Source organism: Pollicipes pollicipes, unplaced genomic scaffold, assembly GCF_011947565.3.
Source record: "Pollicipes pollicipes isolate AB1234 unplaced genomic scaffold, Ppol_2.1 Scaffold_4002;HRSCAF=4701_pilon_pilon_pilon, whole genome shotgun sequence".
Taxonomy (NCBI): domain Eukaryota; kingdom Metazoa; phylum Arthropoda; class Thecostraca; order Pollicipedomorpha; family Pollicipedidae; genus Pollicipes; species Pollicipes pollicipes.
Genome location: NW_023596420.1, coordinates 4,535,981 through 4,562,616, shown reverse-complemented (window position 1 = coordinate 4,562,616; position 26,636 = coordinate 4,535,981). Strand labels below are relative to the sequence as shown.

Genomic DNA, 26,636 nt, shown 5'->3' with positions numbered 1-26,636 from the left:
CTTCTCTAAACCTAGATGCATGGGGAGGGGGGGGGGGGGGGCGTAGATTCCTGCCGAGGCCAAACTGTCATCTGTCACAAATCCTGCCCGTCTGAGGTAACGCTAGCGAACATAACAGAAATGCGTAACGACCTAGCCAACCCAACAATGATGGACAGTGTCACTGCCCCAGACCGCTACAGACGGAACATCAGCCACATACCAGGAGTCGAATGAAATGATCAGAGGCTGTAGGTCGGCTACCACGCAGCTCGAAATCACGTGAATGTAACTGAATCATCACCATTCCAGGAACAATGTATATAATGCAAAATTATGTTCGGAAGAAGAAACAGCTAATGAGCCATCGTACCTTAATTCTTAGTTCTTCCTTCTGGGCAAGCTTTTCGTTGTACTCTGTTTGCAGTTTGGCCAGCTTCTCGCTGAGCTCCTGCAGCTTCGCCTTGGCGTCAGCAAGGTTTTTCTGCTTCTCGGCCAAGATACGCTCAGCCGACAACAGCCGCATCTTCTTGGGCTCCACCACCCTGTCCGACAACGTAGACGAAAATGGGAGGAGAGGAAATAGAGAAGGGTGAGGTGAGGTGACAGCAGCTGAGGTGAGGTGAGGTGAGGTGAGAAGAGGTGAGATGAGGTGATGTGATGTGATGTGATGTGATGTGATGTGATGTGATGTGATGTGAGGTGAGATGACACGAAAGGGCGGGATATGAAACAAGATGAGAAGATAGAACAGGAAACGAGACGAGACGAGACGAAAGAAGACAAGACAACACAAGACAAGACGGAGGGGGTGTTGGAAGCGTAGAGGAAGGGGGGAAGAGGAGGAACTGCTGAAACTGAGGAGAAAAGGAGGAGGAAAAAAGAAGAGGAAAAAAAGGAACAAAAAGGAAGAGAAGAAAAGAAGTGAAAAGGAGAGGAGAGGAGAGGAGGAGAGGAGAGGAGAGGAGGGGAAAGAAGAGGAGAGGAGAGGAGAGGAGAGGAGAGGAGAGGAGAGGAGAGGAGAGGAGAGGAGGGAGAGGAGAGGAGAGGAGAGGAGAGGGAAGAGGAGAGGAGAGGAGAGGAGAGGACAGGAGAGGCGGGGAGGGGAGAATAGAGGAGAGGAGAAGGACCAGGACAAGAGAGGAGAGGAGGGGAGGGGAGGGGAGGGGAGGGGAAGGGAGGGGAGCGGAGCGGAGCGGAGGGGAGGGGAGGGGAGGGGGCGAATAGAGGAGAGGAGAAGGACAGGACAAGAGAGGAGAGGAGGGGAGGGGAGGGGAGGGGAGGGAAGGGAGGGGAGCGGAGCGGAGCGGAGGGGAGGGGAGGGGAGAGAAGAGGACAAGAGAGGACAGAAATGAGCAGGAGAGGACAGGAGAGGACATAGAAGGGGAATAGAGGAGAGGAGGGGAGGAGGGAGAGAAGAGGAAAAGACAGAAGAAATGAAATGGAAGGTGAGCAGTGGGAAAGAGCTCAATAGGGTAAAATTTGCGGGAAAGAATTCTATCTTCAGGACAACACGCTACGGAAGTTGGGAAGGTGGCAATGTATAGGTCCTGGCACACTTGAAGGGATTATGGTGACAAATCGTCGAGGTTGTCATACATAGACTGGCGGAACTCGGCCTACGCCATGTAGGATCTTTAAATTTAGGACTACGTGACTTTCACTTGCTCTAATCAGTCACGAGGTAAGAAAGCGGAAGCCATGGGGACCAATATCACGGTAAACCTTCACGCCCAACATGGTAAGAACTTGTGAGGACATAAACAAAATACGCACAGCCAATTGTATGATTAAATGACACACCTCATTGGTCGATCTGATAAACAGGGCTGGGATTCTATCTCAACTCACTCTGGCTGCCTCGACCACGGCGTCTGCGGGTGCGGTGTTACATGAGCAGGTAAGTGTACGTTGGCGTTGCATGTCCTGCATGATATCCGGTGGGAGCGTTTCCGCCACTCTCACCTATAGACGCGGCCGTAAGACTCGATGGCGCGCACCCAGAGACACAGCGACTTGGCGGCCAGCGACTGCTTGCCCACCATGTCCGGATCGAAGTCGGCCTGCGCTACGTAACCGCCCACCTTCTTGAGCGTCTTGTCGCTAATATGATCCTTATCGAAGTCGCGCAGCTGTACGCAAGGGCCAGACGCCAATCGGTCACGTGGAGGCCCACACACCGTGGCAACTTAACCACCAACACACTGCTTGCGGGCGCCAATTGCAATATGCCTATTTCGAAAACTTACCGTTGCTTTCATGGATGCAGCACACTGCTATCGCATTGTCACGTGACCGTGGATATTTTCTTAAAGAGGACAAAGGAGGTCCCAAAGTCAACCTGTACAAGCATGTGGCTCCATTGGAGAAAAAAAACAGACAGCGAAATGCAGCACCCACCTTCCATCACCGGAAATGTCTACAGAATCCGAAGTACGTTCTTGGGGGGCAGACACATACCTTTTAGTATTTAGATACCACCTGACATTGCGGTGTGCGCGATGGCAGATTACAGAATAGAATGGCGGGGCCAGACAAATCCTTGCATTCTTATAGCCGAGCTTTTGGCTGCTGCCTGACCTGGGTGATGAAGTTCGGGTCTCCCAGCTGGCGCTTTGCCTCCGCCCAGGTGGGCTCCACACACTTGAGCAGCATCACGGCTTCCATCACCTTCTCCACCAGCGGCGGCGGCCGCGCGTACGACTTGATCTCGTTCAGATCCCGCTTTGAAAGAGCGTCTAGCGCCTGAAAATCAAGAGCCAACCAGCCTTGTGACTAAGCTGGACCCGGCTCCAGATAATAGACATGAGCGCCTACTGATCGGCGCTGCGGGCCAGTGCACATGAAGCTGTGAATATATGTGATCAGTGCATTCATGTCCTGTGCACACGAATGCCTCCACTGCCATTGTGATGCTCACCCGGACAGCCTCTTCCAGCACGGGCAGCACTTCCTGTAGCTCCGCCAACGCCACCTCGGCCATCGCCTTGCACTGTTCCTCCTCCTCCGCAATCTTTTGGGATCTGGTGGAAACCACAGCAGCCAACATTTGAGTACCACTCTTGCCTCTAACAAGTTCGGTTATTGTCTATATCTCGCAAGTACATAACCTGATCGGTGCGTCACGCACAACTCCGCCGGTTACAACTGCTCAAAACATACCGTGGAGGTAAATTAAAAAGCGCGAAATTTGTCAGTTTTAAGTGCAAATATCAGGCATACCCGAGGACGCTGTCATGAACAAAATGCGCAGGATCATGGGTGCAAACAGCGTTTTTTGGGTCTCAATCTTTGAGCTATAGACAACTATTTCCAATTACGGCACCGAGGAACAGCTTCATTTTCTGCTGACTTCAGCTTCATTTTCAGACTTATTTTCAACTTTATTGCCAACGTGACGACCCGCCAACTCTGTGTACGGCAGTTTGTTCCGCACTGTCAGATGGCCTAGGAACAAACCGCATTGCCAGACAACCTGGCAGAAGATATCTACAGCGTTTAATGTCCAGCAGCGTGGAAGGCCTTATCGTACGGTACGAGACGGATGCCGCATACAATGACCAATTGACCGTTATTTCAATGAATGACTGGAAAGGACTGGAAAGACTGAAACAGCCACCATCTGTTTATCACCCTTGAGTGCTATATTCCTTTGTTTTTGGAGCTTTTGCATGCTGTTTAGGCTTGCCACCTCACCATTTTGTCATAATCTATGATGCAAAGCGTTTGATAAGACAGTAGTAATAGCCTTATTCCTCAGATAAAAACCAGGATAAAGGAGAAGTAGTTGGGTACCCTGGTTTTTTCTCCGAGTAATAAGGCTATCACTACTGTCTTATCTATGTAAAGAATGTTCCTCGCTAATGCGCTGAGTAACTTACGCAAACGTTTGCGTTCATTGCACCGGCAAGTGCGCTTAAGTTTTACCATATATATATATATATATATATATATATATATATATATATATATATATATATATATATATATATATATATATATTCTGGAACACATTGATGTTTGACTTAAGGAATTGAGGCAAGATTGTTAGTGTGTATTTTTGTCTCGTAGATTGTCTATTTACTGAGCATCATTTATGTGTCGTAGACTGCAGTCGTGACTTGTACATACTTGCTTTCAGAAACTGGATTATGCAAATATACGCAAAAATCATGACTTCGGACAAAAACCTACATCCTCTTTTTTGAAACTGGGCAAAGGACATACGGGAATGCCCGAATAAATCAACGACGAACTTTCCCCATGTGACACCCCCTGCTATTAACGCATTGAAACTGGTGAAATGCATAACGGTGGGCGAGTTGGCGCAGCTCAGTTCACACTTGTTTCACTTGGCCCTGCCCCTCCCTCGTCTTAGAAGTTACATCCATCGCCGAGAGTGCCGTCAGCGTCAGTAGCAGCTCCCAGTGAAGTGCAGTCCGAATGGTCCGGATTCTGCTGCGGAGCTTTAAGGTGGCCGTGGCATGGAGCGTGACCCCAAACAGCGGGATGAGCCGGGGTCCTGCGAGGTCGCGACTGTCGACGCCAGGCCTGCCCCAGCCAGACGGTGTTGGCGACGCGTCGTCCCGCGCATCTCCATCCCTTCTCCACAATAGCCACGGTGGCGGCTAGTCCAGCTGGATCGGCGGACCAGCGAGCACCCTTACGTTCTCGTCATTCAGTGGCTCTCCCAGGACCACAAGTTCTTGTCGTGTGCTCGAGATGGAGAAAGGTTCGGACGGCAAAACCGGGGTCCGCTTGCCTGAGACGTGTACCTGCCCGGGGCTCTAGACCTTCCAGTGACTGAAGAAGACAGAACTGATCTGCCTTCCACAGCGTAGTTCAAAACGTTCCCATAGAGAATGTTCTACGCCCCTGGAATCCTGGACACTCGAAAACTTTGATATTGGCTCTTTTGCCTTTCATGGCTGATCGCGCCTTTGGACATGGAAACTGTTTTGGAGGTTATTTGTTTGTGCTAAAGGGAGTATGTCCCCCTTGTCGCACTTTTCATTTGTTGTTGGATCAGACGCATGCGATTCGATCCGCACGACTTCGAGGCGCGGTTGCGTCATGGCCATTGATCGTTAATGTGGCCGATGTGGGCACGTCCGCTCCATAAAAAGGAGGAGGAACACTACAGAACACGCACGTTAAAAAACATCCCAAATTAAATGTATTACTTTCATAGTGGTGAGCAGGGACTCCAAAATGAGATTTCTACCACAGGAGCGGCTATTTCAGATCACAATTCTGAGCTATCCCGAAAGATTTCGAGGAAACATGAAAAACCATGATCCGCAGTTAGCCTTGCTGTTGTGAAAGGGAACAAGAGGCACGTCGTCACGTATCCTTTTACGGAGCGGACATGCTCACTTTGGCCACATTAACGACCAGTGGCCATGGCGCAACCGGGCTCAATCACAAGCTGGGCCTCCCACCTGGGAGCCGATCTGAAGCTAATCACATGCTAGCGCAGCTAAAACTTGGTGTGTTGTAATGGGGACACTGCAGCACCTGCAAAGGTCGGCCATTGTTTCCATGATTCTCCTTCATGTGATGCGTGATAATTTGGCGAGCTCGCGCTTTTTAACGCCCTATCACAAACCAGAGAGCGGTTCTTGCCCTGGTCTTGTGCTGAAGCATCGTAACCGACCTGAGCTGTACGGATCGCTGCTGCTCGTCCGCCTCTCTGGTCTGCTGCACGATAACCACCAGGTACTCCTCGCACTGCTGCTGGAACTCAGCCACTGCCGGAACACGAAATATTCCATAACCATCACTAGGCACTCCTGACACTGCTGCTAGAGCTCGACCACAACCAAAACAAAGAGATCTTCAACGGCAGGTTGCGGGAAGAGCGATGCTCATTATGCGGCAAAGCGATTGCGAATCCGACTGCGCATTTTGACTATGACACGATAGGCACCATGAAAAAGGTTTGGATTTCTGGCGTTTCAAATGCGCAGCTAACCCTCTGACACTTACCTTTGCCCTTTGCGATCTCCAGCTCGACGGACATAGACTCGACCTTGACGCTTGTCTCATCGATCTTGTGTAGGCCGTTCCTTAGCTTGTTAGCCGCATCCCCCAGCTCCTTCCTCTTCTCTGCCAGCAGCCTGAAGAGCGTGAGGGTGGGGGCGGGGTCATGTCACCCACAGTGCCGACGGGATCCGCTGACAAACGGGTCACTTCAGTTCAGGAATGCGGCCGGCCTAGTCAGAGACCGGGCAATGCCAAGTACCTCGTGATCCACCCAATGCCAGATAAATGGCTACTGGTGGTCCGCGGCCCAGCATGCACGAATAGTATCTGGTCAGTGTAACCATCTCGTAAGAAGGGGGGTAGCGTCTTTCAGAAAAGCGCGAGCCGTTTTGAGGCTTTTTTCGGCGCTCGGAGGACCTCATCTTTTAAAGACGCTGGGATGGAAACAGCCTCTTTAACTACATCTGCCTGTTATATTAGGAAAATGACCAGTTTTCCGGCCGAAAGAAAGAGATTGGTCCTCTCGCTTGTACAGTCCTAACGAAAGGCTGTTGTTTACGGAGCTCACTGTTTGTAGCCGGCCACCAGCTGCAGGTAACTAGTGGATGTGACGTAGTTGTGGCGTCGTATCTCGGCCAGCATACGGGCCGAGTAGTCCGTCACGGACCGGTGGATGACGGAGAAGGTGTGCGCTACGGCCGCCTGCAGCTCTTCCTGAAGACCAGAGACCATGGTATAACCTACCGAATAACCAACATTACCAACAGCAGTGGTAGTTGCTTCGAAAATAGTTAGACTTTCTAGTGTTGCACTTTGTCTATGTTTTCGAGGGCTTTTGGCACGCTTTGCGTGCGGAAAAGTCTGAGGATGTTACTACATTCTGCATCGTTCCACTCCTTGGCTTCAAGCAGTCGGGAATTCTTATGCTGAAAATAACCAACCGTCAATGTACAGTTAATTGGCCATTGCCTGAACGAAGGTGTTCATTCGGGTAGACAATGCAAATTTGAGTATGGTAACTAAAATCTGAAAACAAACGCAAATAATAACGACACCAATAAAAATAAAACACATGAAAATTAGTATATCCACTACATAAACTACAATTTTTTACATAATGTGCGCCATGGTGCACTGCAGGTCGACAAATTTAAAATTAAGCATTGAACAACGGATCACCAGAAACCTTTCTTACATGATTCACATATAGCTTCGAGCGGTGGTCACGAGCTCAGACAATGAACCAGGACAGGTCTCTTGTCTGGACGGATTATCAATGACATCTTCGAGACATATGATCTAGTGACACATCGTAGCTGTCAACAACGCGTAGCCATTGACAACAAGTCTGCAGTGCAGCGGTCCAACTGATGCCAACCTTGAGCAGCTCAGTGTCAGCGCCAAGGTTCAGATCGATGCCCTCCAGGTATCTTTCGGCCACCTCCATCAGCGCCTCTAGCGGCCACTCGCCGAACCAGTCAATCGTCGAACAGTTCACCAGCCCAGGGTACATGCGGATGCGGTTTCTGAAAACAGTTGAACGAGATGTAGTCAAGTAGAAGGCACTTCTCATGCCGAACCGCAGACACTACAGAAAAAGGCAGATCAGGGCGCATGGGTGAGCGGGAAGATCTTTTAGAATATCATTGTAACTGATCACGAGTTTGCACCAGCCACCCCGTAAGCTAAGTTGTGGCCAAAAAGGGCGCCCAAGGCCAAAATGGGCGTCAGGCGCGTTTGATTAGCTTGATATTTGCCCACACCGCCGCGAAAGGAGACAAGCCTTGCAGTCTCTTCCGGTGGTATCTTCCCAAACAGCCAAGCGCATCGTGATTGATGTTTGATTTTCGGTTAACGGAGTTGCAAACGTTTTTTTTTTCTACCCCGCTGAATATTGCACTTCCGCCTCGCCAGGTCAAAGGCGTATTGACCCGTTTCAATGTCACGCATATCCGAGATGCGGCTGATCGGCGCCCCGACAACCATTTGTTAGCCTCGCGCACACCGATCTGTCGAACGGCTACCAATGTTTGAAGGAGTCATAAACCTGCCATGAAAGCCATGATAGTATCAATTTACGTCAGTGCTGTATCAACTTAGGTCTTGATATCCCATCCAATCAATCCTCAAACCCCACACATAAAACGCAGCAAATGCATACCGTAGTGTCATTACTGAAAATCGCCTCACACAAATGTAGAACGTAAAATGCAAACGCAAGCTTAAATGTCCAAAGCGAGTACCGTGGCTGGCGATGCATGCCTTGATGAGCTTTACAATGGCCTCAATCACATGCCGTGAGATCGGAGATGACTGATTCTGATCTGCTCCTGATCTGGCGGCTACTATCACCACTGCCGTCGACCGTTTCCATGGTGTCATGTACCGTGCGTACACTCCAACGTGTGTCAGGTAAATCTGCATTCAAGACGCAGCTACTAGCGAGCATAATATCCAGATCACACGTCTGCGGATGCGGCCACATTACTGCGACGCAGAAGTGAACGAACATTAACACATGACGAACAGATGATTCGTCACTACAATCCTTCTATGATCCATAGCTTTGTGATAGCTACCTAGAAAAAAGGAGTTCAAGATGTGTCGACACACATCGACACGATCATTCATTGAGACACGGCATAAAGTGGCTTTTCATCGAGAAACAGGCATTCCATGCGGACTTTGAGCAGTGTTTGTTTTAACACGCTCCCGGTTGGCCGGTTGGACATCCTTCGCTCGGGTGGGGTTTAATTTGATACCGCTAAGATCTCACGAACTAAGGAAGCTAGAGACACCAAATTCAGTGTGTGTTGGCCTGTACATGAGCTCACTTAGGTCAAAGTTTGACATTCATTGGTCATGACTTTCGTCTCAAATGAGGTCAAACAAGGTCACACTTCAGGTTGGTCTTCAAAGCACCCCCAGACCCCTGTAACTGTTCTAAGCAAAAGTTCACATGCTCATTCAAGATCAGTGACCTTGTTTGACCTTTTGAAAGTTATGGTGACCATAATTATACAATACTGCCTTGAGTTTTGCATGTGAATAAGCGACAAGGATTACGTTAGGCGGTATGTTCCTAAAAACAAAGCGTTGACCACGGTCATTTTAGGTCAGTGACATAATATGGCCGTGGACAAGTCAAATGGACAAAATATGGAAGATGTATAATGCGTCTCGTGTCGTCAATCAATTCGAAATGGGTACCACAAACTACCCCATACAGCAAACTCTAGAGTAACAAGACAGGTTGGCTCTGACCTTGGTCTGACCTTCATACCTGACCCTAGGTCAATGGAATTTGTTCATTCCATTGTTGTGTTGCCTAGGAGACCATCTCAGAGATGCATGGTTTCGCCTAACAATCCGTTGTTGCACCAGATTGAACGATTTCCTAGAAATCGACTACGCTGAATCCATGACCTGACTTTGGCCTGCCGTAGGTCAGCGATCTACGAGGCACATCCAAATTTTTGATACCAAACGATCCGCTACTCAACTGTCTACAGGCATGCAAAATTTAGCGCGGCTATACCGCTCCATTCAGAAACCATTCAGTAAAATCTTCGGAGAGGTCAACTTGACCCCTACCCGAGCGTGTCAACGTCTTCTACAGCTATACTTTTAAGTATGTTGTATGGGGACCACCCCATTCTGCAGATCATGTTGCATACTTTGAAGAAAAAAAATCCTGGCATTGCCTTACGACCGCTAAGACAAGACTAGCTGACCCATAAGCTACTGTTGATGTGTTTGCATCACCATGTATATGCTGATGATGGCTGATAATGTCACTTAAATCAGGACCCACTGGCTTACTGCAAATAGGGTATTCCCAGCAGAATAAACAATGATACCAAAAACCAGGAGCTAAAGACATTCTTGATATGTCACACGATTTGGGTCGGTAACAGCTTGGAGCGCGCCATGGTGTACATTACAGGGTGCAGCACATCAAAATGGTTCCAATTTTACTTTCATCTCAGCAAGCCCAAATATGGAGTTTAAAAAAAACACTTAGCTATACAACAAAGTTTCCTTTTTAATTTCTCTCCAGCGTAACCAATATTTGGGTTATAAAAAACGCCAACAACTCCGACACATCTCGAAACCTTAAATGAGACTTTGTGTGTCCTGTCTACAGCTGTAACGCTGCCATCATGCCATCATGTCATTATAACGCTTTTGGTAATAGCCGCTTATCACATGTTTGATAAATGTACGACGAATATGTGCGAAAAAGACACGCAATAGGCGTTCAGACGCGACACAGACTTAACCCCAGTTCCGAGCACCATGACAGCCTAAGCAGTGCTGACTGAAGGCATCGCCCACGGGACTCATGCAGACACAGAGGTGCAGGTTGGACCTGACCCGGTCCAGCAGCAGGCCGTACAGGTTTTCGGGGGTCTCTGGGATGCCCTCTCGGATAGCCACGGGCTGCAGTGTATTGCGGATCTGCGGAACAGAGTCTTATCAGACCGGCTGTGAGCTGTCAGAGGAGGTCCCATCGAGGCCGGACGCGCCATGGTGCACAGCCACATCCCGCGGGCCAAGCAATCCGGGGACAGCGGACTGGTACAATCTACACGCTCCGCACCACACACCAGCGTCGCAATGGCCAACCACACCAGGCCGGCGATGCTAAGCACATCGGACCGCTGATAGCCGATGACTGCGGCTCCTCACGCGTCTGCGCTACCCACGACCATTGGCACTGCCGTCTGGCCTCTGCCGGCGTCAGTCCCGCGGGCACTGCCGTCTGGCCTGTGCCGGCGTCAGTCCCGCGTGCACGCCGTCTGACATCTGCCGGCGTCAGTCCCGCGGGCACTGCCATCTGGCCTCTGCCGGCGTCAGTCCCGCGGGCACTGCCATCTGGCCTCTGCCGGCGTCAGTCCCGCGGGCACTGCCATCTGGCCTCTGCCGGCGTCAGTCCCGCGGGCACTGCCATCTGGCCTCTGCCGGTGTCAGTCCCGCGGGCACTGCCATCTGGCCTCTGCCGGCGTCAGTCCCGCGGGCACTGCCGTCTGGCCTCTGCCGGCGTCAGTCCCGCGGGCACGCCGTCTGACATCTGCCGGCGTCAGTCCCGCGGACACTGCCGTCTAGCCGGGCCCTGCCGTCTAGCCTCTGCCGGCGTCAGTCCCGCGGCACGCCGTCTGACCTCTGCTGGCGTCAGTCCCGCGAACACTGCCGTCTAGCCGGGCCCTGCCGTCTAGCCTCTGCCGGCGTCAGTCCCGCGGGCACTGCCGTCTGGCCTCTGCCGGCGTCAGTCCCGCGTGCACTGCCGTCTGGCCTCTGCCGGCGTCAGTCCCGCGGGCACTGCCGTCTGGCCTCTGCCGGCGTCAGTCCCGCGGGCACTGCCGTCTGGCCTGTGCCGGCGTCAGTCCCGCGGGCACTGCCGTCTGGCCTCTGCCGGCGTCAGTCCCGCGTCCCGCAGGCACTCTCTACCGACGTCAGTCCCGCAGGCACTGCCGTCCGGCCTCTGCCGGCGTCAGTCCCGCAGGCACTGCCGTCCTACGGGCACCGGCTGGTCGGGTCGGAGCAGGGAAAACGGCACTAAACGTTAGCGCACTTCATATCATTGTTTTTTTTTTGTCAAGGCATTTTGTTAATGGGTAACGAGGTCAGTGTGTGATGCCGAAGTGGGAGGGTGACTGAGCACCATGATAATTTATGTTTAAAGAAGCAGTCGTAGGCCAAGAGCCTGAAGAAACTACGAAAAAATGTTATCAGTTTGAAAAAATATTACAGCACACACGATTGGTTGTGTTTTTTCTCTCAAAATGATGAAGGCCGGTAGCCGAATATACTGTTGCATTTTGCCTGACTTTCGCATAATTCTTGCAATTGTTTTTTAGTGTACATATACCTCCGATGGATACCTACTGTATAAGTCACTGTGTGTGCGGTATGGCAGAGTACGGCAATATATATAAAAATGTCAGCTGTAGTTTTTTCCTAAAAAAGGGAGCGCGACACAGGTCCTCATGCCCCGTTTATGGCTTGGCAGTGATTGCACTGGTGCTCAGAGGCCATGGCTCATCAAAGGCCCCACGTGGCACACTGACACGCTGAGCACCAGGCCATTCCGCCCCCCAGCTGTGGTAATATGTAACTATAGGCAGCACAGCTATTCAGCCATGCTACCCTGCTGTTGAAGCTACAACCTGCATATACAATGGATTGTGGTTGTAATATGACACGTATTGCATGACTGGAAAGCTTTTAATTGAAATGTCACTTCCTTGCTTCATCGGTTTTGCGCAAGAATCTCTTTTTCCATCAGTATCTCTTAACAATTGCTGAATAACAACATCTACGTACATGGTGAAGAAAACATAAGAAGGTGAATTTTACTTGTATAATACCCGCCAAAAACCTTCAATGTACTCAACAATACTCGCTCAAAGTGCTGCTGACTTTCTAAGCCGGTGCCTTGCGGGCCTGCAGGCTTAAAAGTGACAACCTTCTTCCGAATCGGCAACTAGCTGAACGACCAAAGCGCAGTTGCGCGGAAATGTCGTTGTGCGCCTTACTTGGAACTTCCGCATTGCATAAGGCGTCACCAAACTCCTTCCTATGTGCTGCGTGCTGTTGAGGAAACGAAGGCAAAACCTTTCAATTCAGGAACTCGAAGCCCATGCAGATGTTTGTTCACTCGTTGTCAATGGAAGGACCCAGGATTTCACTAGTTACAGTCTTGCATGTTGATTTGTTGTTTGCATGATGTTTTTGCTCTCGATGAGAGGGAACGACACCCCCAAGTTTAAGAGAAGAGAAGACTGGTTGACGAGTCCTTGTACTCCCAACCCCCGTGACTACACCCATTCCCGCAGATGCTTGCCAGTATCATATTTTGTGATGTGTGCAGCCTATGGCCTGCTATGGTTTTGTATGCTATGTATTATTGAATAGGTATCTAGTCAACGTACCTGGGAAGCTGGGAAGGTTGATACGCATTGTTTAAGTATGTCATGCCGAAAGTTCGATAGTAGATACACAGACTTATAGTGAAATGTTGATCACCCTTGCGTAAGCTATTACATGTTGATGGCTTCATTTTTGTGATGCCTAGTTGTTGTATATGCCTTGTCTTTGCTTGGATGTTTACGTGACAAGTTTTATCAGTATTTGTAACAAATGGCTTTTTGATAATTTTGATCTTTTTCACACAGTGCTATGATTATTGCCCTGTACAATATGTTTGTGGCGTCTTTCACATTCAAGAAAGTCGTCCATTTGTACAGCTGGCAGCTGTGGTTATACCCAAAATTTCAAACGCTGTTTTCCGTGTCCATACCGGCACCCAGCTTTATCCAAAACACTGCGCGCAATCGCAGATCTACCGCTCCGAATTGGTCACCAGTGGTTTACGCGACCAATGACCACCTCTGGCCCTCCACAGTGGTCTACGTCCTCCGGCATGCAACCTACCTCCTCCAGCTCCTCGGGCTTGAAAAGGTTGGGCACTTCACCACTACTCAATATGTTGTTGATGTCCTCCAGAAATGTTTCCTCGGTCACCTGTCCATGGGATGTCGGCGTCAGAGAGGCAGGACAATCGAAACCATTGGAGGCAGCATGAACGAAACGTGACTGCTATCTGAGGGACCTATGCAAGTTAGACACCCAAGAGACGCTGATATTCCAGTGACATGATATACACAGCGGCATGATGCCACTAATGCCAGCGAAGATGCCGATGCTTAAAGCAATATAAATACTGCACGATGCAAACAATGTCAAATACAGTGCAAGCATAAATATGGCGGAAATATACAATCAGCGATCGTCCACGCGGACAGCACGCCCCGAGACGTATCATCATTCCTGGACTGGCTGACAATCTTACTTGGGCGTCATTGAAGATGAAAACGGTGGGCTTGTTGTCCAGACCGGTGGTGCGGTACAGCACCTTCAGATCTTCCCGGAACTCCACCCTATGGTAGTGCTTATTCACTTCGATCACGAAGACGGAGAGTCCGCACACGTAGGCGGCCAGCCGAGCCAGCGACTGGCGGCCGCTGCCGCCTGTACAGACCAAAGCCAACTCATGAGCATGGTACCAAGCCCAGACAGCTAACTCACCAACACCAACAAAACAGCAGCTTTCAGTTCTAAAAGGGTGGTGCAGCCGCACGATAAGCGAAGCGACATTTTTTGTTACAAAAAGCTTCAACCTTTTCTGGATCTGTCCACAGTTTGAACGCAAACCTGAATAACGAACAATTATTCAATACATTAAACCCGTTATGAACACAAGCGTAACCAGCTGATCCGTTTTGAGCCAACAAGCGACATGCAAAATGCATAGACATCACACGGACATAAGTTTTGGCACACTTAGTGTTTTTGCGTTTATATGAGTCTCGGGTGAACGTATTTTGAATAATAAGGCAGTCTCTTTTCTTTACCATGTACTACAAATTTCATTTCAATGTCTCTCAGTAACCGCCCCAAAATTATCGAAATTAAGAGCACACGACTGAAAAACTGAGCAGCAATGCAGCCGAAGGATGTATTTAACTACGTCTTACAACCAGCCAAAGAGTGAGAAAAGACAACAACCAATCGCAGCCGCCCGTTAACATCACCTTCTAAATAAATCTGGCCCGATATCATTGCATGCAGCGCTCCACTAACGCTGCTGACTCCTGAACGGATAGGCATGCGGTGGAGGCGGAATGCAACGCACCGTCCGCGAGACAGCACCCCCTTCCATCAGCTCATTCCAGGACTGCGCTGCCAAAAAGGGGAAAGAGTTGCCGCATCCGACGTACCTATACCGATGACCAGCATGTTTCCTCGCGGCAGTCTGAGCACGCGCACCATGCGGCACACGTGGCTGATGGCGTCGTGGAAAAGCACAAGGCTCATGGGTACAACGCCGGCTGTGCTGTTGTACTCTTGCAGCTGCGCCTCCATGTAGGTCTTCAGAGACTCCATGTCCACGATGTCCTCATAAGTCTCATTGGCGTTCATGAAATCGCCTGAGGTAACAACGGGAGTGAAATGGTAGCAACGCACAGCTTCGGAGTTGCTGCTGTCCGGACAGAACAACACAATAGGCTGATATGGTTCACTCAGGTGGTTAACGAGAGCCCGAAGACAAATAAAAAAAACTAACCTTCGCCAGATTCTACACGCAACGTTGGCATGACTATGGCAGTGCTCTCATAGTCCTTAGACGGGCGGGAGGAGGGAGGGGGGGGGGAGCCAGGCAACTCTGGCGTTCCCAAAATTTAACAAACTGGCACCACACGAAAGGCGGCACTGAATATCTCATATATTCCAAAATGACATGAATGAGATATTCAGCGCTACCTTCTGACATTTAGGCATATGTCATATATTGCCAAATGGCATGAATGAAATATTCAGTGCCGCCCGACATTTAGCAATATCTTATATATTACTAAATGGTATGAATGAGATATTCAGTGCTACCTTCTGACATTTATTAATGTGTCATATATTCATAAATGTCATCTGGACATCATGGCGTGACCCCTGTAATGTAAAAATAGGCGTGAGTGGCAAAAAGGGTATACCTACGACGCATTTCTATCTTCAGTCCAGTACGAAAAATGCTAGTGGAAGAAGAGAACGTAAAATGTGAAAAGAAAACGGAAAACCGGTATGCGTAGTTTGAGGTGAGTTTAACGTACATTGAGCTTCAATGAAGAACAAATTGCATTGTTCAAAAGTAGCTCGCTACTGAAAGTGGCCGATGTTGTCTACGAGTTCAATGCCAAATCGACGCCTGCGCACGTCGACCAACCTCGTAAATCGGCCTTGTTACGACCACACTCTCAAGACGGATGACTACGCAAAAAATAAAGGAGGGGGGGGGGGCGACTAAGCCGGCAAAGACATTACCAGTGCTCGTCATAACACGGGGTGGACCCTAGTGCTGTGCATGTTAGCGGCTCTTTCGTAAAATCCAATTACCTATTTTGAGCAAGAGAAATGCTCAAACGTAATTTTGAGCCGATGCAACCACAAAGGTTTCGCATATTATTGTTATGTGCAATTGCGCCTAAGTTGGCTGATGATGTTGGCAGGACCAATAAGATGTTACAAAGTAATAAAGGCGCCCTTCTTAACAGTTCTCCCAATGACAGGAAATGACCAATTTTGAGAACTGAGTCATTATCTAAAAGAAATTCATTGTCATATATGTTGTCATGTTCAATGATATGTCGGAAGGAAAGCCTGCTCCACAGCACCACTTATATGTATGTATACATACATACATACATACATATATATATATATATATATATATATATATATATATATATATATATACTTATACATAGTATCCATGTACAGTTTTCCACTGAAATGATGCCAGCGTCATATGTCACTCACCGAATATTGGCGGTTGCTTGCTGGGGCACAGGGCGTGGAAGGTCTGATCGAAGTGCAAGCCTAGCTTCTCACCCATCAGTCCCATGAACCACTCCATGTCTCTGAAACAAAGAATGCCAGTTTGGCATACAGAAGTCATTCGGCGCTTTTTGATCTATTGACGGAGCGGATATATGCTCTCGCGTCGGGTGCAAGCTGTTTTCGCGGAGCATTCCACTCGCGGTGAGTTTTTCAGTATGGAATGAATAGTGCGGTCAACAGTGGTAAATAGTGTACGCCAGCGTTAAGTGTGTAACCTGTGTATTTAACACCCTGGTACTTAGCAAACAAGCACAGCAGCAAAACGATGTCTTGTAAGTGGAAGACTGTCCCACCAGCCCGAAGCCGAAAATATGGTACGCAGTCGCGGCGAGTCGATAGGTGCCAAGACTACTACAAGAATGGTTCATGTGGGAGGGGCAATGCACATCTCCTGTTGAATAAACAGCACAATAGCAGCTGCCGTAGTTTCACGTCGAAGAATGGAACTGCGCCGGTTATTGGGAACAAGCTCGTAGAGTTCACGTACAAGCCGCGCTCCGTAGACAGCGACCGCGCGGCGCCAACACTCACTTCGAGTCGACGAGACGGTCTGCGAACACTCTGAGGCACTCGTGGATCCAGAGGCGGACAAACGCGTTTTTGGTGTCGCAGTAGTCGCGGTTGGAGCGGAGCAGTCCCTGGAACACCTGCGGTAAGGATTATGGTCAAGTCTGGAAGCAAGGCCTCTTCGTGAACACGAAGTGATTAACAGCTTCTCGCTATGCCACTAAGTGGGTTTACGCCGAGCAGAGGCATGAAGATGTTCAGAGAGGTCGAGAGTTTCAACGAGGAAGCATGGACCATCCCAATGCATTATCAAGGTACATGAGCTTTTCGACAGGTATATAGATAGAAAGAGCGACAGAGAAAAATTAGGACAGACGCTTCATACATATATATATATATATATATATATATATATATATATATATATTGCCATATTGGCATTGCCATGTTGATGAGTCCCCGGAACTGGTACGTATAGGGAAGGGCTAGGGTAAATAAGTCATGGGGTGTGCGAGGTACATTAACTTCTCTGAACGCGACATAACTGTTCACTAATGTTTTTGTTGATGCTACTATTGGCATCATTCTGAACTACGTCTATCGCCACTCGTCTCTTTCAGCTGTTGGAGTTCCCGTGCCCATTCTTGACAGAATATTGTGTATATGTGAGTTCCCTTGCCCATTATTGAGAGAATGTTGTGAATTCGCAGTGAAGAGGCTGTCTCCATTTGTCCACAGGGAAACATGTACACACAGATTGCTGGTGCTGTAACGTTGCGGGATCCCGCTAGGCATGTTATTTACTGATAGTTGTCATGTTTAAACCAATGGGAAGTATGCTAAACAGACGGTCCATTTATTTATAGATGCGCAGATGATGGCTTAGTTGAGTTCTCAAATGAAGATGACCTCTGGGATTCAAACCAACAGGTTCCAAAAACAGTAGTCAAGTTCGCGGTATAGATACGCATTTGTAATAGCATTCTTTTCTTGTATGAGAGCCTCGATGACTCAAGACCCTTTTTGTGCAGTGGCAGCGTTTCCGAATTTGGGGAGGGAGGCAATGAATTAACGAAGGTCTCATTACACCGATGCACCCGCAGTCCACCCCCCAAGTGATGAGCAACTACAGTTCAGTGAGCTTTTTATTCGGTCGTAAAACCAACGAGTGGCCGTCATTGTATCTCAAACAGTGCCTGCCTCAACTCAGCTGCGCTAAGGTGGCTGGGGTAAATGGAATATTCTACACTTGTATGGAATTTTTAACTGAAATAGCTTTCTTGAAGATCCTTCGGTGCACTTCATAGGTTTGCCTTCCTTAAGACCTAAACCCATCTGGTTTTCGAGGTACACGCCCGCGAAAATGTGCAGGCTATTTCGTGTAATTATTTCAAGGTTACTCCAGCATCCATGATACCATGCTAACGTTATCCAGATCCGCTTTTTCATTAGCCTTGCTGAAATCCAGGCCAAAAATATAATTTTCGAGTCGTTCATATCTGGCGTTTGTGAGCATGATTTCCAGATACGACGGCCATCAATTGGCTTTCAATCAATGTTGTGCAAAATCGGATGACGTAATGAGACAATGACGTATTGAGGAGCATATTTACTGATCGAGAAAAAGGTCCGCGTCGCTTTGGTGCCCGCTATTTGCCCATAACCGGGAGGACCTGAGATCGGCGTCAGTGGCCGCCCACGATGGACGGGGTGAACCGAGCCGAACATCACGATACGTTTAACTTCTGTCATGAACTTCTGCCGTTTAGGCTAAAGTTTTACAATCGGATGGTCCGTCGGCCACGGTTCGCGAAGGATTTTCAGCTGCGCTGAGAGCAGCTCTGGGTCGACGTCGGGTGCGACAGGCCTCCGCTCCGCAGCCAGCAGCCCCGGAGATCTATGAGCGCCCAGTGACTCTCAAAGCTCGACTATTGTTTTGACCTGATCTTTGATGAGGCTTTCTGCCAGCATCTGGAGACGTTCCAGCCCGGGCTGATCGAAGCGACGCTACAGCTCGACCGTTATCAGGCCCACTATCTCGTACTATTGGCGGTGGACAGAGGTCCGGCTGTCAAACTCCGTGTCACCCACAGCACCTCCGCGCCGCTCCCGACGTTTCGGTGGCCTGGTCAGTCTCGAGACTGCTGGAGGGTCGACGTGAGTATTTACTTCTGCGACCTTCTCCCGGACTCTGGTGAAGAGGTCTGTAAAGGTTTTCTCCAATGTCATACCTTGCATGATCCTGATGAGCGTCTGCGCACTGAGGAGCACTTCATCAGCAGCCATGGAAGGCCTGTGCAGCTGCCTGGCGAAGAGCTCACATGGCGAGAAAAGTTGGATGCACATGGACGGTGCAAACGTGATGTCAAGCCACCGCAGCTGAGACAGGATCTCTCTCATCTGGCTTCGTGTATCTGAGCGCACTCCTCTTTGCTTAGACAAGCCTTTGAGTGTGCTAATTGTCCAAGAAGCGCCGGAATGCATCACACCTCACAGTCCACCGTGTTAGGCACAAAGCCAGAAGTGTCTGTGGACGGCGTGCTCTAGCTTCACCGACGCCGCCCCCTCTGTCACCCCCGCTCCAGCTGAGCTCCTCGAACATGCCCCTTTTCTTTGCAGTGATCAGACAACTCGACGCTTTCCTCACCAGCTTCACTGCCCGGGCACCAGCAGCACTTCTTTTTCGTCCCCAACAAGCGTTAGGTCCGGTGCATGGTTGGAGCAGTACAAAGACTAAGGCTCCTTCTGGAAACGCCTGTCCTGTACTTCAGACACTCTGACAGACATGTTACTGACACCATCAAAGCCATGGCCTCTCAGAAAGTCGGCTAAATGTTAGTTCAAGTTATATAAAAGCTAGTTACGAAATTTAGCCTTGGCTGCCAGAATCACCAAATCGCATAGGTCAGGTCGACTTGATGTCCTAAAGCGTTTAATGGAGTTTGCGTTTTTAAGCGTTTTCGTAGCGTTTTAAGCGTTAAGCGTGGCGTAAGCGTTTTTAAGCGTTTTCTTTCAGATGCGCCATCATTTTGGTCCGCCCGTTGGCTGCCACCTAGTGTCAACCACCGGGCAGACGCGGCATGGCCTATGGAGGCTGCAATGCCGGACGTCAGGGTATTTTGTTTATCAGACTTGCGAGCCAGCATGTTCGGCCCGAACATGCTGGCTGGAACATACCCAAGACTATGCTCCACAATTTATAACTAACTAATTCTGAGCAAAACATCTTCATTTACGAACGTTAACGTTTACGGCATGGTGGGTCCAAATGGTTGGCAATAACCAGACAATTTTAGTCGTGTTGTACCACAAAACACCGCCACTGAAATTAAATTGATACAAATATAAGCCAATATAAGAACAGCTGTTTCGGCGATATTCATCCGAGCACTACCTTCTAATAACAGGCTTTTTCCAACACGTTACCGAAACAAGGGTCATTTATCAGAAGTTGGCGTATGCCGCTTCAGATGGATTCGTAAATAACAGGTTTTTTCTCAATGTCATACACCGTCAGCAGTCGAAACGTAGAGGCCCCTCGGAGCCCTTTTCGCATACAATACAAGCCATCTTCACAACCACTCGAAGCTGTTCTCCCTCAGCCACTGCAGGATTGGAACAGAGCGGCCAAGATCAGGCAGTACCAAGTTAGAAGTCAGACCGGGTGGAGGTTAATGCTGATATCAGAGCATGGCTCCGGCCCGTCACGATGGCCCTTGACCACAGGTCAGACCGGGTGGAGGTTACCGCTGATATCAGAGCACAGCTCCGGCCCGTCAGTTCCTCAGCCTATACTGGGCCCCTACCTGACTTGAGACGAGCCGTTCCTGAGTGTGTGATGGGCCCTTTCAAGGCTGAGCCTGCCATGGATTCTTTTGCCGACCTGGCCTTACGAGGAGCCATTTCTAGACCAGAAAGGAAACTACCGTGTCACTACCGTGTCTGGAAGTGACGTGAGTGGTTTCCGTACTGAAGTGGGCCATTTCCAGCCCAAGATGGACCTTTCGCGGGCACGAAACGATCCCTTCTGAGCTTAAGATGGGTCCTTTCCGGGCCAGACATGGACCCTCTACGCATACTTTGATACCGAAAAAGCAAGAGCTACCCGAGGGCCCCTTCCATTCCCGTTGGGGGTTGGGGCAAAAAGATAGTTTTGCCCCCACCTCAAAAGAGGGGTCGGTTTGTTTTTTTCTCGCTTTTCCCGACTTGAAGAAACAAGCTTAACCACGCAACGGTCCTGTAGCGCCATCCCCCGGCACGCTTAACTCACCACTTCTTTTCGGGTAACGGGCTGGGACAAAATTATCCGAACTTGCATTCTACGCCAAGATGTCTTGCTGAAAAGACAAGGTATCGCTTTAACGCGATAATTTCCCGATGTCGTGGGACATTAATGATAACTCTTTGGCGCAACGAAGTGTACATTCCGCGTGCACCCTACATCACAGCATGGGCATCACGGGGACTTGCAGCGGGTCGCGGTATCTGACCACCCACCTTGGATATGTCCCGTAAGTTGAAGACGTAGTGTATTTTAGCGGGCGTGGGCAGCATGTTCGCGCTGACCGCCTGGTACATCTCGATGCTGGCCGCCGTTACCAGATCGCCTGACGACCGAGGGCGCCTCGTTAAAATCCATGTCCTTCCTGAGCACCGGCTCACTCACAAGGCTGAGTGGCGTGAACGAGTCCACTTGGCTGACACGCTGATATCATGCGCACGACTTCTGCGCAACATGCACAGGGTCTCCTATCATCTGGATGATAAACAGCAGCACAATACATGCACCACTGGAAGCGGTGCTGTCCGAAACATATCAAAACAATAATACAATATATGCACTACTGACGACAGTGGCATCCCGAAATATCAAGACAAAGATGCCATTAAAAATTCTATCGCTTTAAAACCAGGCCAACGCCAACTGTCGCATGTCGCATCGGTGTAAATGGTTCAAGCCATCAGACTATTACTGCTCAATGTTTCCTGTCCCAGCGCTTCTTACCCAGCGGTTTGACGTCCTCGGAGAAATTAGACAGCTTCTGAGTGATGAGGGTACCAAAGATGCGGATGATTTGGGACTCTTGCGGGAAGGTCATGTTAACCAGGTTGAACTTAGCCTGCAGCCGCTGAGAGATGAAGGAGCGGCCACCGCCGGGTGGACCCATGGCGCCCACCAGCAACACGTCCTGCATGACGGGCATGGTTTCAGTTCCATGGTCCGTGGCTTGCCGACACAGCGCCAGAATAAGGCCAACTGAACATCACCAACGCTGATTACTACGGGCTGATCTCCCCTTAGATCTGCTATATGGTCTACAAAACCTCCGATAAAGTAAAGCACAAAATGGGTACTACGCTTCCATCGAACAGGCAGCCACACCACTATAGGTGAGTGAACGCTGGGTAAGACTTGACAGGTAGCGAGGTGGCACCGCCCCCGGAGGCCAGCTGACCTGCATGTAGAGGGACGACTGCTTGGTGCGGTCGTACCAGAAGCCGTACTGCATCCACTGTCTGAGCAGCTCGAGCGGCGGCTGCGAGCCGTACGTGTCCTTGGCCGGCATGTTCAGGTCGTCCAGGAACACCAGCAGGCGCTTCCCTGGCGGTCACGCAAGCACACCACGCACTGTCAGTTCCACTCGCATCACATACAAACGGCCGCACTGAGGCAGCCTCGCGCTGCGTCCAGCTGTGGGGTGCTGCTCACAGACTAGTCACACTGGAGAGTGTAAAGAGAAACTGACACTTCAGGGCCGCCACGTTAACCTAGAGCGGACGGGGAACGGATAACTCACGTCCCTTGCTCTCGTGGCTAAGGATATAACGAGACCTTTGGTCTCGTTATATCTCCTATGACTCTTATATGTTCAGGAGCCTTAATCTGAACCATCTTTACTCTGTATTTATCAGCTGTCATCTAATTTTAGAACCCTGGCTCACAAATCGTCTGTCGTTTTAACCTATTATCGATTAAGCGGTTGAGCAGGCTGTGATACTGCATGCAACCCGCAATAAACACCGCTGGCGTTTCACCTACGCCAAAAGTGCCAAGTCGTTGTCATTTCAAGGACAGTCTAGCTCTGTCACATATGGTGACGTTTCGCAAGCAAGATGTCGCACGGAAAGGAAATGACAACAACAAGAGTCTTATGAAAAACGAGCACACATTGCCCTTTGGAGATCCAGCAGTGGCCACGCTGCGTGCAAAAGTTGACTAAACGGAAGCGCAACACACGGCAATGCACTTTTGTCAAATAACATTCAAACACGTTTTGGACCGGCATGACAAACATACTACGCCATTGGCCCGACGTGACCTGGGCACCACAATTTCGGAGTACCTTTAAGTGTGGAATAAGGTAGGAGCAGTACCATAAGTTCTAGGCTATTTTAAGAATGTGATGGATATGGATGCCTGCGCCTCTGGTTGCACGAGTCCGACCGTACCGTTATCCCGCATGGATGATCACGCGCGAAGCTCTGGGACAGCCAGCGACTGCTATTGCCATTACCATCAGTCCCATTCCTCCGATGAAAGCAGTGGACGATCACTCACACACACTGGCAGCCGCGAGCACGGGACCACCGTTGCGTTTGGTCGGAAGGGCGGACCGCTAACCAGAGCGCGCGCCGTGCAGCCGGTCAGCCGAGCCGTGGACACTAACCTCCCTGCGGCACGTAGACGTTCTTGGTGCGTTTCTCCATGCGGCTCTCGATGATGGCCTGTACGTTGTTGGACGTTGTCTGTGCCGACATGTTGACCGGGAGCACTGTGAACTTCTTGACGTCCAGCTGGGACATCACGCTGACGGCTAGCGAACTCTTGCCTGACGACAGGCAGCGATACCGGTGTCAGTAAAAGCCTATGTCGCCGGTGTCACGGCTGGTAAACTCTTGCCTGACGACAGGCAGCGATACCGGTGTCAGTAAAAGCCTGTGGCGCCGGTGTCACGGCTAGCGAACTCTTGCCTGACGACAGGCAGCGATACCGGCGTCAGTAAAAGCCTGTGGCGCCGGTGTCACGGCTGGCGAACTCTTGCCTGACGACAGGCAGCGATTCCGGTGTCAGTAAAAGCCTGTGTCGCCGGTGTCACGGCTAGCGAACTCTTGCCTGACGACAGGCAGCTATTCCGGTGTCAGTAAAAGCCTGTGGCGCCGGTGTCACGGCTGGCGAACTCTTGCCTGACGACAGGCAGCGATACCGGTGTCAGTAAAAGCCTGTGGCGCCGGTGTCACGGCTAGCGAACTCTTGCCTGACGACAGGCAGCGATACCGGTGTCAGTAAAAGCCTGTGTCGCCGGTGTCACGGCTGGCGAACTCTTGCCTGACGACAGGCAGCAATTCCGGTGTCAGTAAAAGCCTGTCGCCGGTGTCACGGCTGGCGAACTCTTGCCTGACGACAGGCAGCGATTCCGGTGTCAGTAAAAGCCTGTGTCGCCGGTGTCACGGCTCGAACTCTTGCCTGACGACAGGCAGCGATACCGGCGTCAGTAAAAGCCTGTGTCGCCGGTGTCACGGCTGGCGAACTCTTGCCTGACGACAGGCAGCAATTCCGTTGTCAGTAAAAGCCTGTGGCGCCGGTGTCACGGCTGGCGAACTCTTGCCTGACGACAGGCAGCGATACCGGTGTCAGTAAAAGCCTGTGGCGCCGGTGTCACGGCTGCGAACTCTTGCCTGACGACAGGCAGCGATACCGGTGTCAGTAAAAGCCTGTGTCGCCGGTGTCACGGCTGGCGAACTCTTGCCTGACGACAGGCAGCGATTCCGGTGTCAGTAAAAGCCTGTGTCGCGGTGTCACGGCTGGCGAACTCTTGCCTGACGACAGGCAGCGATTCCGGTGTCAGTAAAAGCCTGTGTCGCCGGTGTCACGGCTAGCGAACTCTTGCCTGACGACAGGCAGCAATTCCGTTGTCAGTAAAAGCCTGTGGCGCCGGTGTCACGGCTAGCGAACTCTTGCCTGACGACAGGCAGCGATACCGGTGTCAGTAAAAGCCTGTGTCGCCGGTGTCACGGCTGGCGAACTCTTGCCTGACGACAGGCAGCGATACCGGTGTCAGTAAAAGCCTGTGTCGCCGGTGTCACGGCTGGCGAACTCTTGCCTGACGACAGGCAGCGATTCCGGTGTCAGTAAAAGCCTGTGGCGCCGGTGGTCACGGCTAGCGAACTCTTGCCTGACGACAGGCAGCGATACCGGTGTCAGTAAAAGCCTGTGTCGCCGGTGTCACGGCTGGCGAACTCTTGCCTGACGACAGGCAGCGATTCCGGTGTCAGTAAAAGCCTGTGTCGCCGGTGTCACGGCTGGCGAACTCTTGCCTGACGACAGGCAGCGATTCCGGTGTCAGTAAAAGCCTGTGGCGCCGGTGTCACGGCTGGCGAACTCTTGCCTGACGACAGGCAGCGATTCCGGTGTCAGTAAAAGCCTGTGGCGCCGGTGTCACGGCTAGCGAACTCTTGCCTGACGACAGGCAGCGATACCGGTGTCAGTAAAAGCCTGTGTCGCCGGTGTCACGGCTGGCGAACTCTTGCCTGACGACAGGCAGCGATACCGGTGTCAGTAAAAGCCTGTGTCGCCGGTGTCACGGCTGGCGAACTCTTGCCTGACGACAGGCAGCAATTCCGTTGTCAGTAAAAGCCTGTGGCGCCGGTGTCACGGCTAGCAAACTTTTTCCTGATGACAGGCAGCGATTCCGGCGTCTGTAAAAGCCTGTGGCGCCGGTGTCACAGTGACATGTGCATATAACAGCATTAAGGTGTGTCAAAACCTGATCTATCGAGGTCGTCAAGGGTCGCCCAGCCAAAGTACTCGACCCGGTGACCGACGGTCATCGAGACGGCACCGTCCAGGTTAAGTGCTGTTTACGGCTTAATCGCACAAAGTACAATTAGTTGCACCACACAACGGCAAATACCGCATGTCTTGCAGACCGGAAGGGCTTCGGAAGCGTTCGTTACTGTTTTTTCTGAAACGGTAGCGCGCTGTCTACAAACACATCCTGCATACAAATACGTTGATAGTGCTATCACCATCAACGTATTTGATGATACGTTGTTATGTGGTATATTTTCTTTCGTGGGCTGCATGATATTAATACATAAGGTATGGCGCGCGTTCCGTTCCGGCGCGCATAACACATTCCGAGAACGCATGTGCTGTACGGGAAACATGTCAAAACAGGCTAGAAGTATTCAGAAAAGGAAAAGACCATCGACCAGGGGGTTAAAAACACCTCGCAAAAGCTTACACTTACGTGCATACACACACGCACATACATACACACACGTACGTACTCACACACACACATGCACACCAGCAGGAACGCACGCACGCACAGCAAACACGAACACAGTACAGCAGCATCCTCTTTAAGTTTCGAAGGGTGAAAACACATTCTGCGGCATAACGACACTCCAATGACCACAGTCAGCAAGTTACCAGGGATCTAATGGCACCTTGTTTACACATACCCGTGCCGACGGGCCCGACCAGCATGGCCTGGGTACTGCTTGGCGATGAGCGTACGCAGCAGATACTCGTATCTCACTGTGTCCACTGTCGGGACCAGAATCTTGTAGAAGGGCACACTGGAAACGACACAAATCAGGCTCGAATGCGCTCGGGCCATGGGTGCAGCTGGTACCATGGATACCACTCATCACCACCAACACAACCCACTGGGTTTACAAGTTGCTTTGCAACCGCTACA

General features: G+C 50.5%; 1 protein-coding gene across 1 annotated transcript in view; it reads right to left on the bottom strand.

Annotated features, from left to right (window-relative positions):
- The window catches only part of LOC119093419 (dynein heavy chain 2, axonemal-like), a 64,414-nt gene extending 37,992 nt beyond the window's left edge, over window positions 1-26,422 (bottom strand). The window contains exons 1-19 of the mRNA XM_037216373.1: window positions 26,398-26,422; window positions 23,598-23,759; window positions 22,386-22,531; window positions 21,935-22,118; window positions 21,427-21,536; window positions 16,954-17,069; window positions 16,342-16,442; window positions 14,748-14,957; window positions 13,820-13,998; window positions 13,402-13,491; window positions 10,292-10,425; window positions 7,343-7,496; window positions 6,533-6,678; window positions 5,968-6,098; window positions 5,636-5,729; window positions 2,900-3,002; window positions 2,560-2,724; window positions 1,945-2,111; window positions 353-524 (exon numbers count right to left, since the gene is read on the bottom strand). Of these exons, the coding sequence (XP_037072268.1) occupies window positions 353-524; window positions 1,945-2,111; window positions 2,560-2,724; window positions 2,900-3,002; window positions 5,636-5,729; window positions 5,968-6,098; window positions 6,533-6,678; window positions 7,343-7,496; window positions 10,292-10,425; window positions 13,402-13,491; window positions 13,820-13,998; window positions 14,748-14,957; window positions 16,342-16,442; window positions 16,954-17,069; window positions 21,427-21,536; window positions 21,935-22,118; window positions 22,386-22,531; window positions 23,598-23,759; window positions 26,398-26,422 (2,589 nt within the window). The remainder of the gene's footprint in view (window positions 1-352; window positions 525-1,944; window positions 2,112-2,559; window positions 2,725-2,899; window positions 3,003-5,635; window positions 5,730-5,967; window positions 6,099-6,532; window positions 6,679-7,342; window positions 7,497-10,291; window positions 10,426-13,401; window positions 13,492-13,819; window positions 13,999-14,747; window positions 14,958-16,341; window positions 16,443-16,953; window positions 17,070-21,426; window positions 21,537-21,934; window positions 22,119-22,385; window positions 22,532-23,597; window positions 23,760-26,397) is intronic.
- Window positions 26,423-26,636: the final 214 nt, after the last annotated feature.